Source organism: Oryzias latipes, chromosome 1, assembly GCF_053564925.1.
Source record: "Oryzias latipes strain Hd-rR chromosome 1, Olatipes_Hd-rR_3.1".
Classification (NCBI taxonomy): domain Eukaryota; kingdom Metazoa; phylum Chordata; class Actinopteri; order Beloniformes; family Adrianichthyidae; genus Oryzias; species Oryzias latipes.
In genome coordinates, this window is record NC_136237.1 from 21,580,347 (window position 1) to 21,606,390 (window position 26,044).

At 41.2% G+C, this 26,044-nt stretch overlaps 2 protein-coding genes across 6 annotated transcripts in view; both read left to right on the forward strand.

Moving 5' to 3' along the window:
• The first annotated feature begins 527 nt into the window (after positions 1 to 527).
• Positions 528 to 4,303, forward strand: LOC101155828 (ubiquitin carboxyl-terminal esterase L1 (ubiquitin thiolesterase)). 3 transcript variants are annotated; one of them, XM_023957806.1, is made up of 9 exons: positions 528 to 918; positions 1,016 to 1,027; positions 1,429 to 1,557; positions 1,824 to 1,965; positions 2,499 to 2,584; positions 2,839 to 2,886; positions 3,167 to 3,236; positions 3,337 to 3,395; positions 3,623 to 4,303. In XM_023957806.1, the coding sequence occupies exons 1-9, from the start codon at positions 886 to 888 to the stop codon at positions 3,704 to 3,706; spliced, it is 663 nt and encodes a 220-aa protein (XP_023813574.1). In that variant the 5' UTR covers positions 528 to 885; the 3' UTR covers positions 3,707 to 4,303. The 3 variants fall into 3 exon arrangements, with proteins under 3 accessions (XP_023813574.1, XP_078807261.1, XP_078807264.1); XM_078951138.1 differs by having other exon boundaries at positions 798 to 918; positions 1,016 to 1,086; XM_078951135.1 differs by lacking the exon at positions 1,016 to 1,027 and having other exon boundaries at positions 788 to 918.
• A 698-nt stretch (positions 4,304 to 5,001) lies between these two features.
• LOC144994203 (uncharacterized) overlaps positions 5,002 to 26,044 on the forward strand; it is a 29,266-nt gene continuing 8,223 nt past the window's right edge. For 2 of the 3 annotated variants that reach the window (XM_078951115.1, XM_078951117.1), the window contains exons 1-20: positions 5,002 to 5,484; positions 13,312 to 13,382; positions 13,487 to 13,556; positions 13,629 to 13,735; positions 13,833 to 13,863; positions 13,961 to 14,071; positions 14,218 to 14,345; positions 14,501 to 14,571; positions 16,475 to 16,676; positions 16,847 to 17,053; positions 17,500 to 17,808; positions 17,946 to 18,191; positions 20,154 to 20,411; positions 21,079 to 21,438; positions 21,537 to 21,830; positions 23,362 to 23,691; positions 23,859 to 23,894; positions 24,307 to 24,436; positions 24,520 to 24,674; positions 24,778 to 25,981. In XM_078951115.1, the coding sequence (XP_078807241.1) occupies positions 5,374 to 5,484; positions 13,312 to 13,382; positions 13,487 to 13,556; positions 13,629 to 13,735; positions 13,833 to 13,863; positions 13,961 to 14,071; positions 14,218 to 14,345; positions 14,501 to 14,571; positions 16,475 to 16,676; positions 16,847 to 17,053; positions 17,500 to 17,808; positions 17,946 to 18,191; positions 20,154 to 20,411; positions 21,079 to 21,438; positions 21,537 to 21,830; positions 23,362 to 23,691; positions 23,859 to 23,894; positions 24,307 to 24,436; positions 24,520 to 24,674; positions 24,778 to 25,981 (4,431 nt within the window). In that variant the 5' untranslated portion in view covers positions 5,002 to 5,373. The remainder of the gene's footprint in view (positions 5,485 to 13,311; positions 13,383 to 13,486; positions 13,557 to 13,628; positions 13,736 to 13,832; positions 13,864 to 13,960; positions 14,072 to 14,217; positions 14,346 to 14,500; positions 14,572 to 16,474; positions 16,677 to 16,846; positions 17,054 to 17,499; positions 17,809 to 17,945; positions 18,192 to 20,153; positions 20,412 to 21,078; positions 21,439 to 21,536; positions 21,831 to 23,361; positions 23,692 to 23,858; positions 23,895 to 24,306; positions 24,437 to 24,519; positions 24,675 to 24,777; positions 25,982 to 26,044) is intronic. The other variant, XM_078951119.1, reaches the window with a different exon arrangement.

The following is a 26,044-nucleotide window of genomic DNA, read 5'->3' on the forward strand; positions in this document are numbered from 1 at the left end:
AGAAGATTGTAAAAATCGTCACATGTGCTGCACAAAGTCTTTCAACAGATATGCCAGGGAGATTTCTTTAAAACACTTTTTCAATTGAACACCAGAAAGATTTTCCTAAAATATGCACAGAAGTTGCGTCATCAAATTTCCTTTGAAAATACTACAAAAGAAAAAAGAATTATCAAGAAAAGAACCTTATCATTGGATATGCGTTCATCTGAATTAAGTCAGCATTCAAACAACAATAATAAAGAGAAACAGAATATCAGTTGAGTAAATGCTTTGCAACGTAAACTAGACACAATATAATTTCCTTATGTAAAATAGTTTTATTTTTCACATTCTTAAAAATGATGAGCTCGTTATATCAAAATTAAGAGCTCTAATCGTTTGAAACTATCTCACAACTTCAAGATAATAAGATCAGATTAAAATGGAGTACCTTATAATTTTGACAGAGAGGATTTTTTTCTTTTTTTGTAATTAAGGTTAAAGGTTTAAATGCATTTAAAAGGAATGATGGAGCAAAAGTTCACACCTCAGTTTCTAGAAAGAACGTGATTTACCCACAGTGGTCTGGTACATAGTGGTTAGATTTTTTTATTTGCAATTTTGTAAACATGAAATCGAGTCTATTTCAAGGTTCAGACGTGATTAAATAAATCCTAAATGAAATGTATCATTCAATTTATACATTAAATTCAAGAAAATCTTTTAAATCGTGAAAGAAATATATTTTAAATCTGGACACTCCCCCGTTTCTGCCAGTAAGTGGTATGGTCGGCAGTATAAAAAGTGGGCGCGGCGTGGCTGACAGAAGCTAACAGACGTTTTATCAAAGCGGACAAGAATTTGCGACAACATTGTGCCCATTAGTTACTAAAATTTGAAAAAATGGAGTGGACCCCGATGGAAATCAACCCTGAGGTAAGCAAGCAATGCCTTTTTTTAAATTTATTTATTTAATATTTCAGAGGGTTAGCTTAGTGCGAGCTCCCTATCATGAATTCTGTGTTTATTTCAGATGCTGAACAAGGTTGGTATCGGGGGGACAGTAATGGCGATGGGTTGGTAATGTTGTTAATTAACTGCCAGGTAAGTTTTAGAGCGGCTGGTGTTTAAACAGAATGTGGTAAACATCATGAGCTGTCGCGAGTTGGGAAGCTGTTTAGAAAGTTATGTTAAAAAACGTCACCTGTGGTTTGAGAGGTGATCAGTTAGGTCGCAGTCTCCGTGTGAACCCTGACTGCAGGCAGCATCCTCCCCACTGCTGACCTCCCTGTCTGGGTTACAGGGTGTGGTCTGCCTGGACCAGCACAGCTCGGCCTCCTTGGTCCATCTTTAATGGCGTCTGGTCTTTATTGAACGGGATGCTTTTGTCAACTTGGTCAAATCCTCTCTTTAATTACTTTTTTTTTATTATTATTATTTTTTCAGATTATGAGCAAACTTGGTGTTGGTGACAGCTGGCGCTTTGTTGATGTGCTTGGATTGGAGGGCGAGCAACTTTCTGCTGTGCCAAAACCATGCTGTGCCTTGATGCTGCTCTTCCCACTCACACAACAGGTAATAGTGAGACAAGTGGATGGTGCATTTGATTGACAAAGATGGTGGTCAAAAAAAGTCACTGCTCTATCCGTGTACTTATTGTGACTCATCATCCCTTTCTTGTACATCAACAGCATTCCTCCCTAGACACCTGCAGTTCTAAAATTCTATAATTCTTCCCACCTTATTTTGGAATTGTACAAATGTGCTGTAATCTGATCTTTAGAAAGGTACCCTTAATATCTTCTCCTGACAAATGAAGATTCCATGTTTGTGCACGGCAGCATGAATCTTTCAGAGCCCAGCAGGCAGACAAGGTCGACGATGGATCTGAGGTTTATTTCTTAAAGCAGAAAGCGGGCAACTCCTGTGGCACCATCGCTCTGCTGCACGCTGTGGCCAACAATAAAGACAAAATGGCTTTCGGTGAGTGCTGCTGAAATGGGTGTGACATTATGATGCTACATTAGAAATCTTTTTTTTTATCCTGCTTCCACATTGTCAAGTTAAATGCCTTTATCGTGAACCAGACAGTTCATCCTCTCAGTTATATTAATTGTAAGATCACAAAAAATTGAAAGCTTTAGATTTAAATGTAATGTATATCAGAGCAGTGACTAAGCAGTTTCAAAAGACATGATCCACAAGTCCAGGGGACACGTGTGTCTGAATTTTTCAATAAATTATTTCTAAGGGGCCAAATGTCCCTACTTTGTCAGACCATGAAATTTTAACATTAGGTAATATTTTCTCCTGAGATTTAGCTGGCACACTTACGTTTTTTTCTTCCAAAACTGTTTTCTTTTTTTGTCAAGGCGTATTAAAATAACTTAAAACTGCAATAAGTGTGAAGCAATCATGTTGTTTTGGCAATCTGTCCTATTGTCTACACCCTTCAGCTGCATTTGTCCTGGTGTTGAAATGACCGATTTTTCAGTTTGCGGTTGGTGGCTTTTCAGATGCTGGATCTGCCTTGAAGAAATTTCTAGAAGAGACTGCAAACATGTCTCCTGATGATCGAGCCAAACATCTGGAACAGAACAAGGTAAGACTGGGGTTTAATATGTTCACAGACATAGTAAGATAATGTATAAAACAAAATGAGAAGCAAAATACAATTTGAAAGCCATTGAATCAAAAGATTTTCTTTACTTTTCTAGTGATACGGTGTTATTTGGCCACATGGGGGCGCCAAACGCTTTTAAGAATGTAGAAATGACATCCTGGAAACATCACTTTATGAGATCTGTTTATATTTTTTATTGATTTGCTGACAATCAACTACATTTTATCCTTTAGGCCATCTATGATGCTCACAATGAAGTTGCTATGCAGGGTCAATGCCGGGTAAGTTGAATTTATCTGCATTTATGGATAGAATTTTGCATAGTGACGGGCAAGACCTTAATTTAAAAGTATGTCAACCCATCTAGGTTGACCCCTTGACTGCATTTGCTTTTGAATGATAGACTATGAATGTCTTGGTTTTGAGGACATTTGCAACACTTTAACATAATGAGAACTGTAATTTTGTGTTGCATAAACAGCTTAGAAAACAAAGCAGTTCCGTTGTTATGCATTGTTTTTTTTAAATCATGTACATCACCAACTCTATGTATCTCTGCAGCCAGAGGCCGACAAGATCAACTTCCACTTTATTGCTTTCATAAACGCCAAAGGAAATCTTTATGAATGTGGTAAGCATGTGTTCAACTTTAAAAAAAAAACAAAAAACAAATTCCCCAATAAAAGCTTCATATTTTTTCCGCTTACTGATGCATCAACTACTTGTTTAAGATGGGAAAATGGACGGACCAGTAAATCACGGAGAGACAACCGAGGAATCTTTTCTCGCGGTAGGCAAAACGTGCTCACCTATCTACTGAGAATACTACTTGTATTCTAGTTTATTCATTTATGATTTGGCAGAATTCAATAAGAACACGTACAATGTTTAAAAAGGACTTTCTAAATCTTGAGTATAAAGTTGAATATCTGTAGAATCTAGACTGATGGACTATTGTGATTGGCAAGTAGTGAACTTTTTAGAATAACTTTTTTTTTTTTCTTTCTCTCTCCATAGGATGCAGCCAAAGTGTGCCGTGGCTTCACGGAAAGGGAAAAAGACGAAGTTCGCTTTTCTGCTGTGGCGCTCTGTCGGAGTTAAATCTAGACAAACATAAAAAAAGAAACGTTCTTCAGGCTTCTTATGGCTGCACAGTTAAAAGTGCCCAATTAATCTATGTATGACATGCATATGACTAAAGTTCACTATAAAGGCCATTTTCTGAGCTCGAAACACTGTCGCCCTTACACGTTTTTCTTGTTCCATTTAATCTAGATATCAATACAATCCCTGTTTGACTTGAGATGGGATCTGAAAAAGTTTAAGGCTACTCTGATTACAAACCTTTCCTATTTGTTACCAAAGTGACTTTTGTGGAATGAATTCTTAAATTAAGAGTCGAACTTATTTCCAAATGTTAACAATTAGTTTCTGAAATATTTTTGCTTTACATGGAAACATAGCACTTTGTCAGAAGGTTAATGATCTGCTTCCACTAACTGTAAATTAACTTTGGTTGCCATAATGCCACAATTTGAGCTTTGTCCGTCCTTTTACTGAGGATTTTTTTCCACATATAGGCTGTGTTCAAACTGTTTGCTTCAGTGCACTTTAACAACTTTGTGTGTTGCTGTTGCGTCCCATGGCTGCAAGACAATTCAATAAAATGGGTGGAAAATGTAAACCCCATATAACGCATTTATGTACATTTTCATGTCCTAATTGAGGTTATAATGCAAGATCACCTTGGATGTGGAGGGAAGCACCAATGAAGCTTTGTCTAACATTAGGTTTGTTAAAGGATATAGAAAGTCACAGGTACAGGAATAAACGCTGCATTTGTATACTTCTAATAATACTTCTGAATTAGACCACCCTCACAGTTTGAAAGATTTATCTGTGAAGGATTTTGAACAGCTTTTGGAACAACAGATATTTTCACATTCTGGAGGAATGTTTAACCTTTCACACTATTACAGTTGAACTCCAGCTAATGCCTGGTATTATTGGAAGATATTTGGCTAAATACCTTTTGAAGTTATTTCTAAAGTCCGCGTTTTCATAAATAGTCCCACTGTATTTGAAAGACTTGGGTGAGGGGTGGCAGTTTTGGAAGGTTATGAGGTAATCCAGCAAATAAGTGATGTTTACTTACAGAAAATTTCAGAGTAATGGTGACTGATTTTGGAATTCTAATTTAATAAATGGGTGAATTAATAGCATTATTTATAATTTTGAGAAGCACCTTGTTAGTTTCATTAAATGAGTTCAGATTATCAAAGTTTATTGAACATGTCCAGTCCTGGCCTTAAAGTTGATTAAGCAAAGGTAACAGTGACATTTGGGGACATCTGCAGCCCCTCACCTCGTCCATCGTCCAACCTCCCCCTCGGATTCCTCTCTGCGCGTTCACGCGTCCTGAAATGCGCGGCAACGTCGCTGTCTCGAGGCTGGAGCGGAGCTTCAGCCTCCCACAGCTCGTCGGGCAGGGATCGATATTTTTAGCGCCTGGTTTGTGTTTCACCGCCGCGATCGCGAGAAGCTCCTTCTCGGAGTCTGCGTCACAAGCCTGAGCAGGGCTCGAGCCGCGCACGAGGGCTGCGAGGCAAACCCGGTCCGCGCGCGGGCTCGTGAAAGGAGGAGAGCTGCAGCAAGAAGAGGATAACGGACCGAAGACGAGAGACATCTGAAGGAAGGACGCTTGACTTTCCCTTCATCTATCACTAACTGACCGGCGTCGGTCTTGACCGAACCTGCGTCCCTCGCAAATGGCTAGCCCCGCCGCGTGCAAAACCCTTTCAAGTGCCCCGCCGCGAGCGCTGCTGGAGGCGAACCACCATCCCGAACCAGCCTGCCTGGAGGCGCAGAAATGGATAGAGGTAAGTGGGGGGGGGGCAAACACTACAGGGGCCTGCTGCTCGGACACCGTGTGGGCAGGCAGACACGGGCCACGCTTCCACGCACTGTCTGTAGCCGGGGGGGGGGGGGGGGGGGGGGGATATAAATAAACAGCCTTTCACCGCCGGTGAGTCGTCACCTGTTGGGGAGGGTGCGGGGTAAGGTTACCGCGCGGGACAACCCGCAACGGGACGTTCGGCAAATTGAAAAAAGTTTTCAGTTGCTCCTGTCCGACATTTAAAGTCAGCTGGAGGAAGAAGATGAACCAATAGTTAGCAGTTGCGTTCACCCGCTTAAATACCCCCCCCCCTCCTTTTTTTCTTTTATTTTGGAGGAACGCCCCCTCTTTAGAGCGCAGGGGATTCCGGTTACCATGGCGGCGTGGACATGCTGCACTGACTGTAACAACATTTGATCACATCGGATGGGATTATCTTGCGTGGTTTGCTGCATCGCCTCCTCCATCATCCGCTCCGCACCCCCCCCCCCCACCCTCTGCCTCCCCCATAAGCCTCAGTGGTGAATCATGATTTGCTCGTGGAGTTATGTTATGACCTATTTTTTTCCCTCTTGCCCAGCTACCTTTTAACCACAATCAGAAGATGCCTTTGAGTGCATCAAAAACCATGTTTTGTTATCTATGTACGTTTTTGTGTTCTGTCCTTTCTCCACAAAAACTGAGAATAGATCAGTAACACTCAAAATGTTCCATCAAAACGCCAAAAGGAATACAAAAAAAGAACACTATCTTCTTATGTTGTGAAGTTAAGGAACACCACAACGGCAGGTCACACGACTCACACGACTCGTAAAAATAATCTGATTGAATGTAGAACAGTTCCACAATCAAACTATAATAGGTCACCTTGACTGTATCATCAGACCTAATTTCTTTGTGGAAGAACGTCTCTTCTTTTTATGTTTAGACCCCTGAGACAAACTAGCAATGAAAAAGTTGAAATTTGGGGTGTAACAATCAATTCATCACAATCAATAAATTGCTTTATATTCCTGCAATCAAACTAGACCGAGCTGTGTGACGTAAATTGTTATTCAAAATCGACCTATACCATTAGGAAAGTGTTTCAAAATGAAATAAATCTAATATAATCAATATTGCAGACTTTGGATTGAGGCACGGTACGTTTATTTTACTATAACGTAAAAACGACCAAGTACATCACAGCAGACAAACACGTGATGTCAACAACAAGTGATCAGGCCATCACTTCAGTCCAGTAAATGGAAACACTGAATTTAGCAAAGACATGTGACCATACAGTGAGGTAGAATGTGCTAATAATGTTCCCTTTGGATGTGGAAAAACAACAGTGGGCTGAGCTTTAGGAAAAAAGTGAATGGATTTTCCATTCATTCTTGTTTACTTTTTTGTTGATACACGTATTTAATTTACAGTTGATTATCTTGCAAGAAATACAAGGAATCTGGAAAACGTCACCTGTACTGTTCAGTACCAGGTGAAGGAGTCACACGAGTTGAAGTTTTGGCTAAAGATGAACTGGATCAATTTTAGGTCAATTATTTGAATCATTCAAAATGAAATAAAAAAAAAAACTATGAATCATATGGTCAACCATAAATCATGAAATGAATCAGATCATTGTTAAAATTAATAGTTACCCCCCTAGTTGAAAAATAAGATTGTTGCAAGAAGTGTGCCGCCTGAAAGGAGAATAAAAACAAACAAAAAAATAAAAAATAAACAAAACAACAGATCTGCACAAATGCACAGGACTCTATCCATTCCATTCATTAGGTTGTTCCAGCCTTTTTTTCTGTTCTTGGTTTGTAATCTGGATTCAGGTCCTGCTATAATTTTTGTAAGTTATAGGGAGTGAGGCTGTGTAATGACAAACCTGATGTGGATGACTGCACTGTGTTATCATGGTTAGTTAGTGAGTCATGGTTTGAATCCCTGCTGGGTCCTTACTGTGAGGAGTTTGCATGTTCTCCTCATGCATGTTTGCGTGTATTTTTCCTCCCTCATAGGTTAATTGGTGACTCTACATTGTCCCTAAGATGTGTTTCTGTGTGGTCCTGTGATAGACTGTACCCTCCCTCTGCTTTACAGTAACTAGGTCGACTCCAGCATCCCTGTGTCACTAAACAGGAATCAAGTTGGTTTAGACAATGGATGGATGATTGTGGATGTAAATCCAAGTGTTATCAACAAAAAAATTAAAAGTCTGGCAATTTTCGCTGCAGAATTAGAAATGAGGCTATTCCAGTGAGCAGCAAAGCATCTGTTAGGTGAACCTTTAAAGTCCAGTTGCTCTGAAGAATAGTATTTTATGATAAAATTACTTTAATCATGCAGACATTTGTAGAGCTTGCATCATTTTAATATACTTTTTGTTTACCCTCCAAGCACACATGTGCTGTGTTTGTTGGTTAATCACCTGTACCGGGAATCTCCTTCATGAATCCAACAAATGCAATAAAGTAGGTGTATTGAATTGCAAGGTTTTTAATACACAGCCATGGTCATTTCATAATACTGCTTTCTGTGAAGGCTTTTGACTGGTTACAAAGCAATGTAGTTATTATCATGGATCAATAAATTGGTTTTGTAGGTCTGCGTTCAGCTGCCCCATGACCCCAAAAGGAATTCAGCAGGTTTTCAAGCTGGATGGGTGGAACAATTCATACCTGTTTCACTTTTAGTCAAGTTTACATCCCAAGTTATGAACAAACTTTTTGAGTAATTGTACATAATGTGTTTTAGCATATGGGGGAAAAAAATCAGTAATTAATCAAATCATGTTGGATTGGAAACTAAATCAATCCTGTGGCTTTGGACATCAGAAGCCTCTCAAAATGATGGCAAATCTGCTTCATCTTTAAGAAACTTCAACGGTTGTCATAGTTAAATCATAGTGGATCTAGTTCTGACTCTACCATACTCGTGCCTGATGTCTGCAATATATTAGAGTTTTTGTAAACAAAGTATAAAACAGAAGTTACATTTATTTGCTCCTTTCATAAAATTGCCTCTTAAATCACTACATTTATGAAGCTTTCAGTAGCAGCTTCCAAGTCCCAAAGTGTTTTTATGGACTGAATGAAAAGAATTATGAAACGAAACTACAGAACTTTTTTATTTTTATTTTATTCCATGAACAGTTCGTTCTATGCATTACACAGCACTTTTACTTATTTATTTATTTTTTAACAATCAAATACATCATGCAGTATTTCCCAAATTTACACGGTCAGAACAAACAGTGGACTTAAAATATTAGGAATATTATAAATCTACTTTCTTCTTAATTTCCATTATTACATAATCTTGACGTTTCTCACTTTTACAGACCAGTGTCTTCTATTAAAAGTCTATTAACTTTAATTGTTGTTTGTTTCTTCCACAGTTTATTTCAAAGAATACACTTTAATCCAAATGATGATCCTAGATCCATAATATGTGTTTTCAGAAGAACTTTTCACATTGGAGACATACAATAAGACAGATCTGTGTGTGCAGAAACCACATTTACCAGTGTTTCTGTAGGGAGAAGTGAAGTCTGTTCAAATCTACAGTGTTTTCTTTCTGTGTCTCGTCCCTTTTGCCTTCCTGCTTCCTAATTGTCTGGTTATTTCCAGCTCAGTCAGGCTGCCTCTATTTCGGGTGGTTTATTTTTGTGCTGTCACAGGTGGGGAAAGCTCAGGGGTTAACCAAACTGCCCTGTCCTCCGTGCTCGCTCCAGTATGAGCGAGCAACGCAGCCTGTAAGGCATGCAAACTCCATGCACGCTCACACTAACCAGTCAGCAATGCGTGACTCGGACACACCTCAGACACGCCCCGGTTGGGTGACTCTGGTCACTATGGCAACACAACACAGCCTGACTCTCAGGTATCTCTGTTTTCAAGGGGACAGGTTGGATGTCATAAAATCCTGGAGAAGTAAATGAAATGAGAGCAGATGGACCAGAGCTGTCACTACATGAGATCCGTTCAGTGGCCTGAAAGTTTGAGGAGAATTGTCAGAGGTGGCGTTTTGCAGATTGAACGTTTTTTCTGGATTTTAATAAAGCAGTTTTTTTTTTGTCCCACGACAGCAGATCATGTCTGCTTTAACTGACGTACAACACATGTTCAGGAGCTAAAGTCACACACGGGGAATGAAGGCAGGATTGTGTGTGGGTGCCAGACGTCACAGCTGTCCCGCATGGGAAGATTAACTCTCAGCCAGCCAGCTGTGTCTGCAAGAAAAAGAGACTGAGAACAGAGGCTCTGGGATGTTTCAAACATGACGTGCTGAAACAAGGATGACACTTCTGCTTGTTGGTAGACGAATCCTTGCCACAGTAACTGAAAGGTTGAGTGAAAAGACCCATACAATATTTATTATATGTCGATTAAAAAAGGTTGGTAATATTGGTTATGATTGGCTGAGGTTAAACATCTTTGTTTAAACTCAACTAAAATAGCAAACAGATTTTTTAAATTCATTCAGTGCACATATATATACATGATTTACACACTACACTTATTTTACAGATTTAGTTTTCAACCTAATTTACTCCTAAAATTCAAATAGTATTATCCTCTATAAAGCATCTCATGTATTTTATTCACAGATGCCATATTTCTTGTTTTTGCTTATGAAACCTGGCAGAATCTCATGCGTCTCTCTGGTCTTGCTGTGCTCGCCTCCACTCCACCCACTCTTCAGCAGGGTGGGCCTTTTATTTTACATTTTGTGACTTCAATGCAGCCATATTATATTCATCAAATCCATCCATCCGTTTTCTCAACCTGCTTTATCCCTTTCCGGGTTTCGGGGTCAAGGGGTTGCTGGAGCCTAACCTGGCTGCTGTTGGGAAGAGGCGGAGTATATCCTAGACAGGTCACCAGCCTGTCGTATGGCCACACACTCACAGTCACATCAAGGGACAATAAATTAACCTATGAAGCATGTTTTTGGACTGTGGGAGGAAGTCGTAGTGCCCCGAGAAAACCCGTGCATGCAGTGGGGACATGCAAACTCCACATAGAAAGGGCCCAGCTGGGATTTGAACCAGGGCTTTCTTGTTGTGAAGCAAAAGTGCAAAGCTCTGCACAGCCCTTAGGGATCAAATATAACTCATAAAGCTTAATTCTCAAATAGCAGAAAATACATAATAGTACTTAAACATGTAAAATCAGTTCCTCTCTGATCATTTGGATCTATTTTCAAAGTATACCTGGTGGTCTTTTAATTATGATTATGGCGCTTTTAGGCAAAACCAAATTATTTATGTTTTTTTCTTGGACAGTCTCGACAGAGCGGCAGTAGTTCATTAGAAATTTGCCTTTGAGTTGTGGGCGGGACTGTTGGGGCGTAGTAAGCCTCCTTCACTTCCCGTCATCCTTCTGTTTACCTGTTTTCCCGCTAGCTCACAGCCCCTCACAGCTCCCAGCCTAACATTAGCGGTGCAACAAAAATGGCAAGGAATATTAGAGTATCCTGCTGTACAACTTGGAGCCAAATGCCAGCTCAGACGAGGAAAACAAAGACGTTAATGGATCTATTTGTCTGCAAGTGGATGCATCAGAATGGAGCAGAGCAGGGAGCTTGTGGCCTGTCAACAAGCTTTTTCAAAAAGACTTTTTGGTCCTTTCCTGATTCAAATCAATTTGAATAAAGAAATTTCATTTTAAGCTTCATTTTCTTACTGAATGTCCTCCATCATCAGAAAAAGTGGGTCGGAGTGGGTCTTCAAGGGATAAAGGTGACCTATATTTGTTATATACCAACATATTACTAGTTGTACTAGTAGCAGCTCCTGGTGCTGCACACATTCGCAAACATATAAAACCAGATAGGAATGTCCATTTCCGCCTGTAACAGAAATAATGCCAACAAGAACCTTTTTTTCTTTAAATTTAAAACAAACACAAATAATATGGACACATACACAATAATCCTCTTTATTTTAAAGGTAGCTGCGACTATTGGCTCAAACTCAGCAAAGCATTTACCACGAGAACTGAGAATGACCCATGGTGGTTCAAATTACTGCAACTGGCATTTCCCCCCAGGGCCTGTGCGATCGTTTTTGCTGTGGCCGTTTCTCTACGGCCTCTTTTTGCTTCTTTGTGCGCACACGTTCACAGCAACATTTCTCACTGTTGCAACTAAATGTTTGTGACTTCGAACATGCACGCTCTCACAGTTATTACATTTGCATGGTGCCTTTCATTTAGAGCTCACATAGCTAGTATTTAGCCACCTACACCCCCCCACCTACTCAATGTCTTTGTCCAGCAGGCTGCACTCACACTACACACACACACACAGTCCTGCTCTCCTCTCAATACCATCCTCATCTTTGTCAATTATGTATGATCACGCTGTAAATGTTTCAAAGACTCAAAGTTCATATGATGTTCAGGCTGGATGCATTTGAGTTAAAACAAGCAAGGACGTTTTAGGGTTTACAAGCAAAGAAACGTGGCATTTGTGTGTTGGATGAAAGACAAACAGCATGGGATGATGGGAAATATATGCTTTTACTTTTGTTAAAATAAACCCCATAGACTGGTGATATTCGCATCATCTTCAATTAATGCCAGCTTGATCAAATATCTTTGCTTTTTATCAAATTTTTGCTTAGTTTCACTCTTTTTAATTTTTTAAGAAATGTTTAAATAATTTGAACAAATTAACTGGCCCTAAGTATTATTGATATTGATCTGTATCCATATAACTTAGAGGTGAAAGGTCTGAAGGCTTGGCCTGTGTGTGGGTGCTAGAAAAGGTTTCTGTTCTAATCTGGATTAGAAATCCTAATAGCATCAGACAACCCTCGTTTCTTTTCCCCTTAATCTTTGTCTGCCGATTACACAACAGCTCCTGAAATCCTGTCTGTGATTGTTTCTGTTTCCTGGTTTCTGTCCTTCTTTCCTGCTTTAAAAGAGACTAATTTAAACTGAGGCTCCGACTTAAAGATGTTGTTGTTCACCTTCAGGCATATCCCTTCAGGGGTCGCCACAGCGGATCAGCTTTTACTGATTTGCACTGGTGGTTTAGCAGAGATTTCTTTTACGCCGGATGCCCTTCCTGACACAACCCTTCCTGCATTTTATCCTGGCTGTGGACAGGCACAGGGAGACCCAGACTTGGGCCCCCTTGTAGCTACATAGTTACCCTTAGGCAGTAGCATGAAGGGTTTTGCCCAAGGACCCACACCGCATGAACAGCCAGCAAGGCAAGTGGGCCCCAAATGGTTTAAAAGTGGGCAGAACCACTTTTAAACCATATGGGGCCCACTTGGCCTCGCTGGCTATACTGTGCCAGTAACACAACTGAATTTGTCAACATGCATGGCTTTTTGGCTCACATTTAACAGGACCTGCAATTACTTCCAAATCACTGAACCCATTCAATTTACAAATTCTCAATTCATTTTAATTTCAATTTATTTTCAAATTTATAAAAACACTTTTCATATATCTAGAAATAAAAACTGAACACTGAAAAAAACCCACAAAAAATCCATTTATTTATTAGATGAATCACTATTAATTTTTAAATCCCAGCCCTAGTCTTGAACAATTTAGGAAAATGGATTCTGCTCATGCTTGAAAAAAATCCTCCTAAAATAATTTTCTTTCACCAATGTTGCATATAATTTATTAATAAATGAAACTAAGCAGAGGTCCGAGCATTTCTTGCTGCAGAGATGTGTGTAACCTTTTAGTCTGGCATTTAGGAGCTGTACTGAGTGTAATGTTTGTTAGCAGCCTGGCCTACATCTAGCTGACCGCCTTCACATCTGTCTCTTCCTGTCCTCCTTCCTCAGGCGGTAACAGGGAAATGCTTTGGAGACAAGGACTTCCGCAGTGCATTGGAGAACGGCATCCTGTTATGCGAGTAAGCGTGCTCCGCTCTCCGATGGCTGCACCGCATGGCAGCACCACGCTTAAACTCCACTGGAGCCCAATAAATCTCTGCCTCTGCTTCCCTCTCATGTGCAGGCTGCTGAGTGCCATCAAACCAGGCCTAGTCAGAAAGATCAACAGACTTCCCACCCCCATTGCTGGTCTAGTAAGGAGACACTCGGCAGTTTGACCTGCGCTGCAGTAAACTTTCAAATGACTGCCTGCTGTTTTTCTTCAGGACAACCTGACCGTGTTCCTGCGAGGCTGTGAGGAGTTGGGCCTGAAGGGTTCCCAACTATTTGACCCTGGAGATCTGCAAGACACATCAATACGAGCTAACCTCAAGTAAATAAACCTCAATTTATCCATATGTGAACATGTATATCTGTTTTCTTTTGTGTCTTTAGTGAGCTGTTTTACTAAGATCACATACTTTTTTTAGGGACTCTGACTGCAACCGCAAGCTTAAAAATGTATGTTTTTTCCCCCTTTTGTTCCTTTTTTAAATTTTTTTTTACAAACTTTAGTAATATCTTCTTACAGATTTGTATGTAACTTTCTGCGTGACAGGTGCTAAATACAGTTTTCTGGCTCGGGAAAGCTGCAAGTGGCTGTGCATTCTACAGTGGACCCACTCTAAACCTCAAAGAGTTCGAAGGACTCCTCGCTCAGATGCGGGTGGTGAGTGAACACCCTGAAGCAGTTCATCAAAATGGACAGTAGTTATGCAGACATTACAAAAAGAAGCAGCAGGAAAGGATGCAGATGATGTGAAGTCAGGCAGACTGGACCGGCCGCCGATCTGAGCTCCACACCTGTTTTGTCAGGAAAGTGATGATGGAGCGACCAGTCCTCAGAACCGCAGTGTCAGAGACAGTGGATACGACTGCTGGGACTCAGAGAGGAGTGAGTCTCTTTCTCCCCCCAGACACACAAGGGACAACTCCCTGGACAGGTGAGATACCTGTCTGAACACGCACACCCAAGTACTTTGACGGACAGCTCTTTAGAACTTGTTCTAAATGGGTTAAGAAATTGCACAAGTGAAAAATCAGCTTTTAAATAACTTTTTTTTTTGTTTTGAATTCATATGTTGTTGTTTTTTTTCAGCCTGGATTCTTTTGGCTCGCGCTCACAGCACAGCCCCTCTCCAGATGTGGGGAATCGAGGCGCCAGTGACGGTTGGTTCTGTTCACTTCTCTTTAAATAAAAAAAAGACTTTATATGCTTTCCTCTCTACGGGACTCCTCACACAGTTTCTCATAAACCTCTTTAGCAATCAAGCATGGAAATGCTGATATTTCTCACAAGCGCTCCGAAAAGTGTCACGCCGTCCCTTAAAATACATGCGCTTCCATAAATAGGCTACTTTTTCTTTAGCATGCCGAGCTTTTAACCTTGGCATACGATGACGCCTCGGATGGGCTGGGGGACAACAGCTGAAAATGCCAGCATGGCTGTGTGTGGGCATGTTCCATACGCAGCAGCCTTTGATTCACACATCAATCATTGGAGGTTTAAATCGAGCAAATGCAGACTGAATGAAACCTCCTGCTAGTTATCTGTCAGTGTGTGTTTCATATAATCGTTACTGTTTGGGCCACATATGTTGAAGGTAGAATAAATGTCCCAGACGGCGAAGAAACAATCAGGAAATAGTCTCATTCTCTACGTTCCCTGCAGGTCACAAGGCTAAGGTCAGCTAAGTCTGAACAGAAGCCATAACCTCACCTTCATTTGTCTCTGAGGGAAACGTTTTATTGTTCAGGGACACTTTGAATCTTTTAAGGCAATATAGATAAAGTATATCTAAATATTACAGATGCCACAATTCTCAGTTTAAAGCCAAACCGTATGTTGCAGCATTGAACCGTATTGTAAAGAACATGAATTGCTGCAACCTTCCTTCATATGTTTACGTTGAAAGTGTCAAACACACGTGTTGGCATACATTTAAGAAGGATTTACTATGTGTTGTTTTAATACATTATATCATACTGCTAGAAATAAGTATAAAAATTCTTAAAATGTAAAAGAGTGTTATTAATCAGGCAAAATAATCTGCCAATAGGGTAAGAAGAATTGTCTAACCGACAACTCTTATTTTAAGAAGAATTTTAAGACATTTTTTCTTAAACTAATATTTTTTTGCTATTAAAATGTTTTTTATTTGATCTAATTATTTTTCTTGCGGGACAGAAAATATGACAATTTTTCCTGAAACAAGTGTCTTTTAACTTTCTGAAGAGTCAGTTTATGCAGTGCAGGCTCAGCATACGCCAGCTGGAAGTTTTCTTCTTTATTATTACTTGCTTATTCCTAAGTTTAAAAAGGATTTAGTTTTTTGTTGTTGTTTTGTAATACAAAAATCAAGTATCAAACCAAAACAAAAACCGTGATTTTAAATTGAGGTTTAACCACATTGTGGGGAAAAGTGGATCATTGCATCCCTACTAAATATACAAACAGATGTTCAAATGATGAAATAACAAAATATTACATTTTTAAAAAATTAGTTAAAGAAAGCACAAAATGTTTTTATTTATGAACATAAACAAGAGAGCAGTTTAGTTTAGTTTAGTTTAGGAGAAGTTAGCCTTTTTTTTAAAAAAAATCTTTGCTTAGATTTACTCACTTTGGTTTTAAGATGCCTTTGACATCAAATGTGTTTCTTCTGTTGGTGTTTGCAAGATTGTCCTTCTTGGGCTACATTAGGTGGTGAAAGAGATGAGGAAAGGTGTTTTGTGTCTATATCCTGATATGGAGGATGCTTTTGCCCTTTCCTAAAAGCAGATAATAATACACCACTGAAGTGAAGTGAGTTGAAAGGTCACAGTTTTGAAAGTCAATCATTGTCTAGTTTGTGGCGGAAACCTGAGACTATCCCCACATGGGGGGTGCAGAGTCAGCGCTTGCTTGGACAACGGTAAAGATCCTAAAGTGAGTCCCTTATTCTGTGTTGGGAACTGTTAGTTACCAAGGTAACAAGTGAAATCGAAAAGATTCTTTTTACACCAAGCACTTTGATAAAAGTGGTTTTTGTTTCGGGTGCATAAAACTTTCATTCTCATCATCTTTTTCCAGGGCGAGGCAGCGACTCTGAAGCAGATGGTCCAGGCAGGAAGCCAGATGTTCGAAAGGATGACATGTTGGCGAGACGGACTGCCAGCAGTGAGTCCAGAAGCTCCATTCCCTTCAACCAGTTCCTTCCCAATCGAAACAACGCCACCGCTTACATCCCGACGCCACGGCGGAAGATGAGCACAGAGGAGGGAGAACAGCGAAGGTAACGCACTGTAAACCAATCTATTACAATGAAATTATTTTACATTTTTCAAGGTGCGGAAAAGTAAACTTTTACCAATGGAAGAGGTAAAAATATATACACAAATATGAACAAACACACCACGCTACTCACGCATCAACTTCCCCCTGCCATCATACGTCATTTCTCAGTCACTCTCAAGCCATTCCGGAGCAAACCAAAAGAACTGGGCAGCACAACAAAGCTCCCAAGACTGTCACTTGGGCACCCGAGAACAATGGTGAAAAACCAAAACAGGAAGAGCAGATGGTTACCCAGGAAACTCTGGAGCAGAGGAAGTTGCAGAAGTTGGAGAAGGCGGGGATTAAAGTTCTTCCTGCTGCCGTTCACCACATCAGGTCAGGGATGACGAGCATGAGAGCTGCTGCTGCGCTTCGGCCGTTGTAGTTGCATTCACTAACACAAGGCGTGTTTGTCCGACTTGAGCGCTATTTCATAAAAACTGTTGCTGTGGGAAGTTGTCTTTGGTTTTTCTAGTGATGTTTGTATCGTAAGTTACTGACTTTGCTGAGAATTAGGCGACTTACTCATGTCTTATTGCCGATTTTTTGAAGAAGTTGCTGAGTTCCGTTGTGACAAAGATAAAGGTGAACTGGAGTGCAAACACAACCTTGGACTGACTAAAAATCTTATTGCTCATTTGACTGCAAAGTTTAACTAACAACCAGTGCTAGTACTCATTTATTGATAAGTCAAACCTGCACATGCTACTTCCTCCCAAAAAAATGCCCCCATGACCCTATAATCCTTTCTGAGTTGACTCCTGCATCGTGTCCAACTCCAGCCCTGCCACGATCAAGGAGAAGGAAACAAGTTCAGAACCTCCAAGCATCATCCTTCGGTGTGAAAATGACTTTATGAACTTTTGTAAAACTGCATGGGATTCCTCCTCTGATGGGGAGGAGGAAGGAGAGAAACGGAAAGTTCCAGATGTTCGTAAAGATGATTTGGCCTCCAGACGAGGTCGTCGTGGCCCCACGACGGCCAAGGTGCATCAGTTTGTCCCTTCCCCTGAATGTACAAACAAAGACATGGAGCGCTGGGAGGGCATCAGACGAGCCTCCCAGCAAACCCTACAGGATAAAGATATCAGGTCAGCAATGCACGATCTAACTTCATTCTGAAAGCTCTACCTTTTTGATTAAAAATGTCTCCCCTACTGTCCATGTGCGTCCTTCGGACGGTTACTGTGCCACTCGATGCCTCTGTTCTGGACTTGTGGTTGGACAGCGGGAAGGAAGCAGTCCCCGACATCATAACTCGCAGGGACAATCCTTTCCTCAAAGAAAAGGAAGAGGTGTCGGATGAGGGAAAGGAGGTCGAGGCCGTGCCGAATAAGCAGAGGGACGACCTGGCTCGCAGGCGGGCTCAGAGTAGGCCGCTTCCTCAAAGGGACGCACAGATGAGCTTTGTTACGTCTTCCATGAGCCAAGCAGATGTGCAGAGGTGGGAGAGGCTGAAGATGACGGAACCAAGGTGCCCAACACACGCTCTCAGCCTGAGCACATGCAGTGCAGTGGGTTTTAAAGCTGGAGAGAGAGAGTGCGTTTGTCTGCGCTTGAGTGTGCAGTGGCTTCTATTATTAGTTTGGTTCTGAGCAAATCTGTGCAGGATTCTTTGCAGTTATGTAAAGCTAGTGGGTTGTTTTTTTTCAAAGAGCACATCAACCAAACTGAGAAATCTGTCTGACTGGAAATCTTGCTCTTTTACCTATTTTGTTCAAATTGAAATCAATAATGCTTTTTTTCATTGATAATTTTGGAACTTGTAGAAATTGCACATTTTTAGTCTACATTTTTGCCAACAGACTTCAACATCACTTTAGAGCTGTTTCTACAGTCTAAATCCCATTTAGTTAGCTAGCGTAGTTTGAACAAATCCGTTCTTGCTTTTTACATGAAGGAGCTAAGTATAGCATCAGTTCAGTAAAGTAGAAAAGCAGCCATGTCTCTACTAAAGTGTTGAACATTGGGATCTTAAAATGCCTATCATTTCTGATTTCATCCAGATTCACAAGAACTAGATTCAGTAAGATTTGTTTGAATCAAAAATCACATTTCCATTGCAGATCCAATTTAGTTCTTTTTACACGATAGTAGCACTGTGATCAGAACAAAAGGTAGAATGTAGACTATAAATTAACAGCAAGATCATTTGTCAGCACAGATGCAGTAAATAGAAGGAAGAACTGAATAAAGAAAATGTGTGAATTAAATGGATTAATAGTATATCTTGAAAGGAAAGATTCACTGAAACAAAAAAAAAAGACATTCTTACCCCCTTCACGCCCGTTCAGGGTGACGCTGAATTGAGTGGAATCCAGGATTTAATGATGCCTTACAAATTAGTGACACGTAAATCAAACAGATATTTGTGTATTAACTAATTAAGAGCTGATTGTTACTTGACTGGATTTTGTTAGATAATGCAACAATGCAAGACAAAGAGGAAAAATGAAGAGCTGCAGATTCATCAGGATACATTCTTGTTTTTAATCAATACAAAAAATCTGACTGTATTTTTATTGCTTTTTCCGTTTGAGAGCAAATTTATTCTGGTTTAAAAGTAGAAGAAAACAATTGTTTAAATAATTTATACTATGATCACAAAAATAATAATAATTAGGACATTTACATTAATCAATGTCAGTGAAATATTCTCTTATTTCCTTTTGACCTTTAGACATTTAACCTATCTGTGCAAACCTTTAAACTTCATGAAAATGATAGAGGAAAGAATCTTTTCAGCTAGATCTGAGCAGAGTTACTAACAAACCTTCAAATCTATTTTTTATGAGAATTTCTCGAACATCCTCAACCATTCTAACCACTAAACTTCAGCATGAGGCTCATCTGTTAACTTTTCCTGTTCTCCTTTCGACAGTCGGCCTCAGCTTTTCCTTTCCGTGTGGTTTCCTATTGTTTGATGTGCTCGATTATTCCGCTTGATTGTGCAGTTCAGTGCTCTCTGTTCTGCGCTGACTGGCATTGAAGACGGAACAGGGAGTTGGCCGGTGTGTATGAGACCCTGTGTGTGAGAGAGGCTAAAAAAAGGAGGCAACTGTTGGCTGTGAGCGCTGCGTCTGCTTTTTTTTTCTTCCTCTCTGCGAGCCGATGTCGAAGGGACGTGAGGGAGAGGATAAAGGGTGTTTTGTCTACCCAGAGGAAAGACGGGGGAAATGTGGCGACCTGCAGTAGACCAGATTGAATGTGAAGTGTTCTTGTGAGCGTACCTTCTGGTGTGCGTGAGCAAATTGCACATCCACTGTGCTCGGCCCATCCACACACTCTGTCCTACTGAACATTTCACACCCATCCTTTTGTCTTCACAGTCTGATCTTACTCATGATGTGCTCTCCACCCTCTCTTTCTTCTGCTGGTTGGTGTGACTGACTGCATCTGCGTTGGCCTGTCTTCCTTTGTGAGACTGCATCTGCAGCGAGGATAGGCCAGCCCCTGTGTGTCAGGCTTGTCTGGAGAAAAATGACGGAAGGCCACACGGCAGGCCAGCCAAGGCTGGACGCGGTCACAGCAAAGTTGTTACCTTTGGGGGCGTGACTGAGATCAAGCAGCCCGTAGACACAGTCATGGGAAGTGAATGGGAGGAGAACAAGTTGCTTAGACGACTGCTCTCCGTGGCAACAGTAGCCGTGCCTGCCATTGACCTGGGCTCCCAGCTTTCAGAGCGGGAACACAGGTATGGACGAGGCCGAGTGCAACTTAGTAGTCGCACGAACCCGAAGTCGCCTGCATCGGTCTGGCCTGAGCTAACGGCCAGTCGGCCTTGTCTGTTGCATTCTGTTCAAATGCTTGTGATTTTTGTCCTTTGAAACACACGTTGCTTTTATTTGAAGCAATAATACGTTGGAAGGTAATCAGATGCACTGCATTGCACTGGTTTTCTTGATTCAATTAGGAGTAAAGAATGCACAAATTCATGCATGAACACAGTGCTCCATGCAGATCCGGACACATATTTTCTTCTACTGTCCTGAAAGCACGGAGAAGAGAACCTTAGGCTTGGAATAAATTTGGACCAACTGTATTTTGTTCAAAGACAAGGTAACGTAAACCTTTAGCAGGATTTTTCCCTAAGATCTACTTCCATGGTTGTTTTCCAGCTAACGCGGCCATACTTGCTGCTAATTATCTGTGTTTCTTAGACTCTGGAATCACTGATCCAGCAGCAGCAAGTTTAACAGATGTGGGAAACAAGCAGGTGGTAGATCTTGAGGAGCAAGGTTGGAGGGTTGTCGCTTACAGTCTGCAACCACTGCATGTTTAAATCTGGATTTTAGCCTCACAATGTGACAATAATCAGTCTTTATTACTCCAGTTTTTGGCTTAATGGAATGTTTTACCAGCCACATAGACGGAGTGGAACCCGATCAAGCTACCCTTCCTTCTGCGGACGTCCAGCCCTGGACTCCTGAAGCCACTCCTACTGTTGCTGAGCTAGATGCTCGTCTTGCTCTGTATGAGCAAAGAGCAGAGGAGGAGGAGGAGGAAGAGGAGGAGGAAAGAATCCCAGATCTTCAGAAAGATGACATGATGGCGAGGAGGACAGGAGTTTTCCAGAAGCAAAGTGCTGCTTCAGCAGCTTTCAGTCGTTTCTTGCCGCTGCCCGGCTCCAAACGCTGCATGCAAGAGGAGGTCAACACGAATAAACTTCTAAAGTTCAAAAATGATGCGAATGAAGTCAAACACCTGGATTTGAATGTGAGGTGGGCTGAGGTTTAAAGTTTCTATTGTTAAATATGCCACTAAAGCTACTTTTATTCCTAGTATTAAGTTAATTCAATTGTAATGAATTCTACTTTAGACCGAAACATCAAAATCCCAAAGTTCCTGCTGAAACAGCTCAGCAGCATCAAGAGTTTACAGTGACCAGGACCGCATCTCTTTCTCTCTCTGAGAAAGAGCAGGACCCGGCAGTGCCAGACCTGGAGAAGGATGACATGATGGCTCGAAAGGCCAGATTGTTCCAAAAAGGAAGTGCATTGAAAACAAATCAGTCTTTTAATCAGTTCCTGCCCGTACCTGGATCAGCCAAATATAACGCCAGTCCTGTATCTGCAGTGAAGCTGCCACAAAGCAGGCCGGTGCTCGCAGAAAGGTATTTACTGTGTTGGATAAAACCCTGGGGTGTGGTGTCAGTCGGCTGATCTTATAAAAAAGGAAGTCTTGGTTCTGGTTTTTTTAATGGTTGAATTACTAACGTGAGGTTTTAAAGGTTATTTTGAGTGACTGACCTGACTGACATTTGTTGTTTTTGTTCTTTGTCGGCAAAAGTCTGAGCAAAACTATTTATCATATTGGACATATATAATCTATATATAAGCTTGGTTTCTCACATGGTGTATCTCAGTTTGTGCATTGTCTAAACTAACTCAGTTTTTTTTATGGTGTGTGACGTCTAGCAATAGTTTGGATTGGAAATGTTCTGGTTGTTGAAATTTGGTTAAGTGTTAACTGCCTGGAGTGGATTCGTGTGTTTTTCTCGGATATCAGGTCTGGAGGAGGAGGAGAAAATACTCTGTTCTTCTTTGAGATTTACAAGTTTTCACAGTCTATCTGTAAAAGCGGATTTGTGGCCAGTGCATTTCACGTTGAGGAATAATTTTGTAAATTTAGTATTTGTAGAAGCTAACATTTTTAAACAAGTGAAGCATACGTTAAGGTTGAATGTATGTCAGTGTACAGTTTTAAAATATTGTGATCTGTGACGACAAACTTTACTTTTGTTTTAGTTTTATAAATCTGTCTAAAAATAATATAAGATATAAAGAAAAGACAGGATAAACATTTACAAGCTGGACACTTTCTGTTTTCATTTTTTGATAAATTCCCTCTATATTTGTTCCAAAGGATGTCAATATTATGACATTTAAATGTGCTTCTGCCTAACTACCAAACATTATCAAATAAGCTGCAGATACAAGCAGACATATTTTTGGGTCTATTCAGTCATCTATTCTGAAATCTTTATTCTTAGTCCTTTTTTTCACTTTATTGCTTCATTTTTGCCATTGATTTGGAAATACTTGGAGGCAATAATGCACCTGTGAGCCAATTTTTAGAAAGCCTCACTAATCTGTAAAAAAGTTAGACTAACAAAATATTTAGGGCCAAGTGCGTTTAAAAAATATATTAGATCTATTTTTTTTTTTTAGATCTAAAAGTATATGCAGTTTGCATAATGACAAGCTCCCATTTACAAAGCATTTAATTGATTTTTTATGCAACCTTCACCTAGTGAAGCTCTGGTGAGAGTTTCATTGTGGATTGCAAACAATGACAATAAAGCTATTTATCTATTCAAAATAAACTGGGGTTGCAAAAACAGCGGGATGCCCTTGAAATGGAATTTCAGTCAAAAGTTATAGTTATGCTAGTTAATGAGTGCTTAGATTCGCTTTTGGTTTGCGTCTGGATTATCCAGTTTAATGGAGAGAGATTTGAGTTTAGAAAACACACAAATTGAGATAAAAGATAGATTTTGGCACCATTTGAACAATATCAAATATGTATCAGAAAATTAGAGCCATTTGTGATTGCTAAACAATTCTCAAAGTAGAACAGATCAGCTGCATTTGTTTTGGCTTTTCCTTAATTCCCTTAATCCTGGTTCTGTCCCTGGATCATAGTTTTGGCAGCAGCGTCTCTGTAGCAGCAGAACACCAGATCCCATTTAAAGACCCGACCGGCCCCACACATGCCGGGGCGAGGGGGCGACAAGAGGGGGAAGATCAAGAGAAGGGAGACACAATGAGGGCTACTGACACTATCGTCAGCAAAGTGACTGAGTCCCCCCCTTCTCCAGCACTTGCACTTCCCGCTCACTCCTGTAGCCGGGTGGTGGAGGCAGAGCAGCAGATGGAGACGGAAAGAACTGATGCGGAGGAGGGAAAGAAGGGTGTAAATGAAAAAACACAAAAGAAACCCTTTTGGCTGGAAGATGAGCTACCTCCAATAATGTGAGATAACTGTTTTGTTTTGTTTTTTCGCATGTTTATTCATATTTTTGATCCAACAAACAGGAAATAACTTTCCATTTTGTTTTGTTTTTTAATAAATGAGTGAAAAATTGTCCTGTTTGGGCCTCGCTGGCACCTTCACTCACCTCCCTCTGCTGTTGTTTTAGGGTGAGCCGACGAGTTGCTTTTCTGTTAAACAACGAGTAAGTGTTGACCAACTGAGCGAACGCCCTGCATGATGATACCTAACCGCTGTGCACGTTGCGTTTCAAGAGTTCAGTCCACGTGTGGCGTCAAAGTCATGCCGCAGTCACATGTTCATGCGCATCTGTGCACCACTTTGTCAACAAAATCACTGAATGTCTTCAGTTTATTGCATTTGCAAATTTTTTGTTCAAACATTTTTGTAAACAGGGTAAACATTATATCTCCACTACACACATAAAGGTAATGTACAGTAGGATGGATGGACTATGTCTTTCAGTTTGTGCATATGTCAATTAAGAATTAAGTGCCGAAGCTAATATATACGTGTCTTTTGTTTTTCTTTTGGTTTAGAAAAGGTTTGAAAGTCTTGTCACAAATAGAAACATTTCTTTTTCTTTTTTTTTCCAGGAGTGTGAGTATGACTGACATGGTGAACGAGGAAGAGGCGGGACACTTACCCTTACTGAGCCAATCTCGACATGAGCGCATGCACGAGCAGTACAACAACTTCCAGGAGGAGGAGGACCACTGGCAAGATGTAAGGATTTGGGTTTGTTGCAAACTAAATCAGTGGTTAAGATCCTCAGACATGGATGCAGAGTAATGTTGTCGATGTGTCAGGACTTGGCTCGCTGGAAAAGTCGCCGTCGCAGTGCTTCACAAGAACTGATCAGGAAAGAGGAGGAGAGGAAGAGGATGGAGAAGATGAAAGAGGAAAGAAGAGATGGACATAAGAGGAAAAGTATCAAGACATACAAAGAGATTGTAGAGGAAAAGTAAGGATGATATCTTGTGTTGTCTTGAACCTAGCAAAGGCAAAGTTGGGTATTTTCAAAAAGCTCAGTGTTTCAGTGTCTTTCTGCTTGGCTTTTTTTCCAGAGAGCGCAGAGAAGCCGAGCTTTGTGAGGCCTACAGAAATGCAGCTACTCCAGAGGAGGCGGCCTTGGTTTTACAGCGTTATGCTCTTCGCTTCACTATCAGCGACGCAACACTCGACAGCCTCAAATTGCCCAGATCAACCTCAAAACCCAAACACGATCTAAATGGCACAACTCAAGAAGACAAGCCAGCATCACCTGTAAATGGCTCAGAGATGTTGGAGCACCTGCCTAAACCAAAGCCAGCTTCTCTAAACCAGAAACACACAAACCCAGAAAACATGGAGACAGATGTTATTCAGGAGCTGGAAAAATCGGGTGCCACCTCCAGCAGCTCTACAACATCTAACAGTCCAGTTTCTGCAGACACAAACTCACAGATTGTGCCACCTCAGTCCCCACAGTTTTGTAAACCAACAACCCAGTTTACAGAGTCTGCTGCTACAAATCAGAAAGACCTGAATTCAGGAGATACACTGCTCCAAAGCAAACACATATCGTTTCAGGATGCACAAGAACAGTCGCAGACGATGCAACCTCAGTTTCCACAGTCTCAACCAACGCAGTCTAAGCCAGTGCAGCTGCAGCTAGCGCAGCCTCAGTCAGAGCAGCTGCAGCCAACGCAGCCTCATCCAGTACAGTTGCAGTCACCCCAGTCTAAGCTAGCACACCATCTATCAGTGCAGCTGCAGCTAGCGCAGCCTCAGTCAGAGCAGCTGCAGCCAACGCAGCCACAGTCAGAGCAGCCAACACAGTCTCAGTTAGAGCAACCGCAGCCAGCGCAGTCACGGTCAGAGCAGCTGCAGCCAGCGCAGTCAGAGCAGCTGCAGCCAGCACAGTCTCAGTTAGAGCAGATGCAGCCAGTGCAGTCTCAGTCAGAGCAGCTGCAGCCAGCGCAGTCAGAGCAGATGCAGCCAGCACAGTCTCAGTCAGAGCAGCTGCAGCCAGCGCAGTCAGAGCAGCTGCAGCCAGCACAGTCTCAGTTAGAGCAGATGCAGCCAGCGCAGTCTCAGTCAGAGCAGCTGCAGCCAGTGCAGTCTCATATAGAGCAGCTGCAGCCAGCGCAGCCTCATTCAGAGCATCTGCAGCGAGTTATATACACACAGCCTATACACACCCTCCCATCACCTGCACCTGCCAGACCTGTCCCCATGCTGGTAGCCAAGCCCTACTGCCAGCCCAGGACCACACTCAAACCCGTGAAGGTAAAGCCTTCAACTCAGTCAATCTCTCCAATTATTTTAGAATGTTTTTATTCTGGCTCATTT

What these genes read in the sequence shown, in the direction of transcription:
- LOC101155828 (XM_023957806.1), top strand. Translation starts at nt 886, where the DNA reads ATGGAGTGGACCCCGATGGAAATCAACCCTGAG. An exon ending in AACATCTGGAACAGAACAAG is followed by an intron (nt 2,585 to 2,838) that starts GTAAGACTGGGG and finishes TTTATCCTTTAG; the next exon opens with GCCATCTATGATGCTCACAA. An exon ending in CTATGCAGGGTCAATGCCGG is followed by an intron (nt 2,887 to 3,166) that starts GTAAGTTGAATT and finishes GTATCTCTGCAG; the next exon opens with CCAGAGGCCGACAAGATCAA.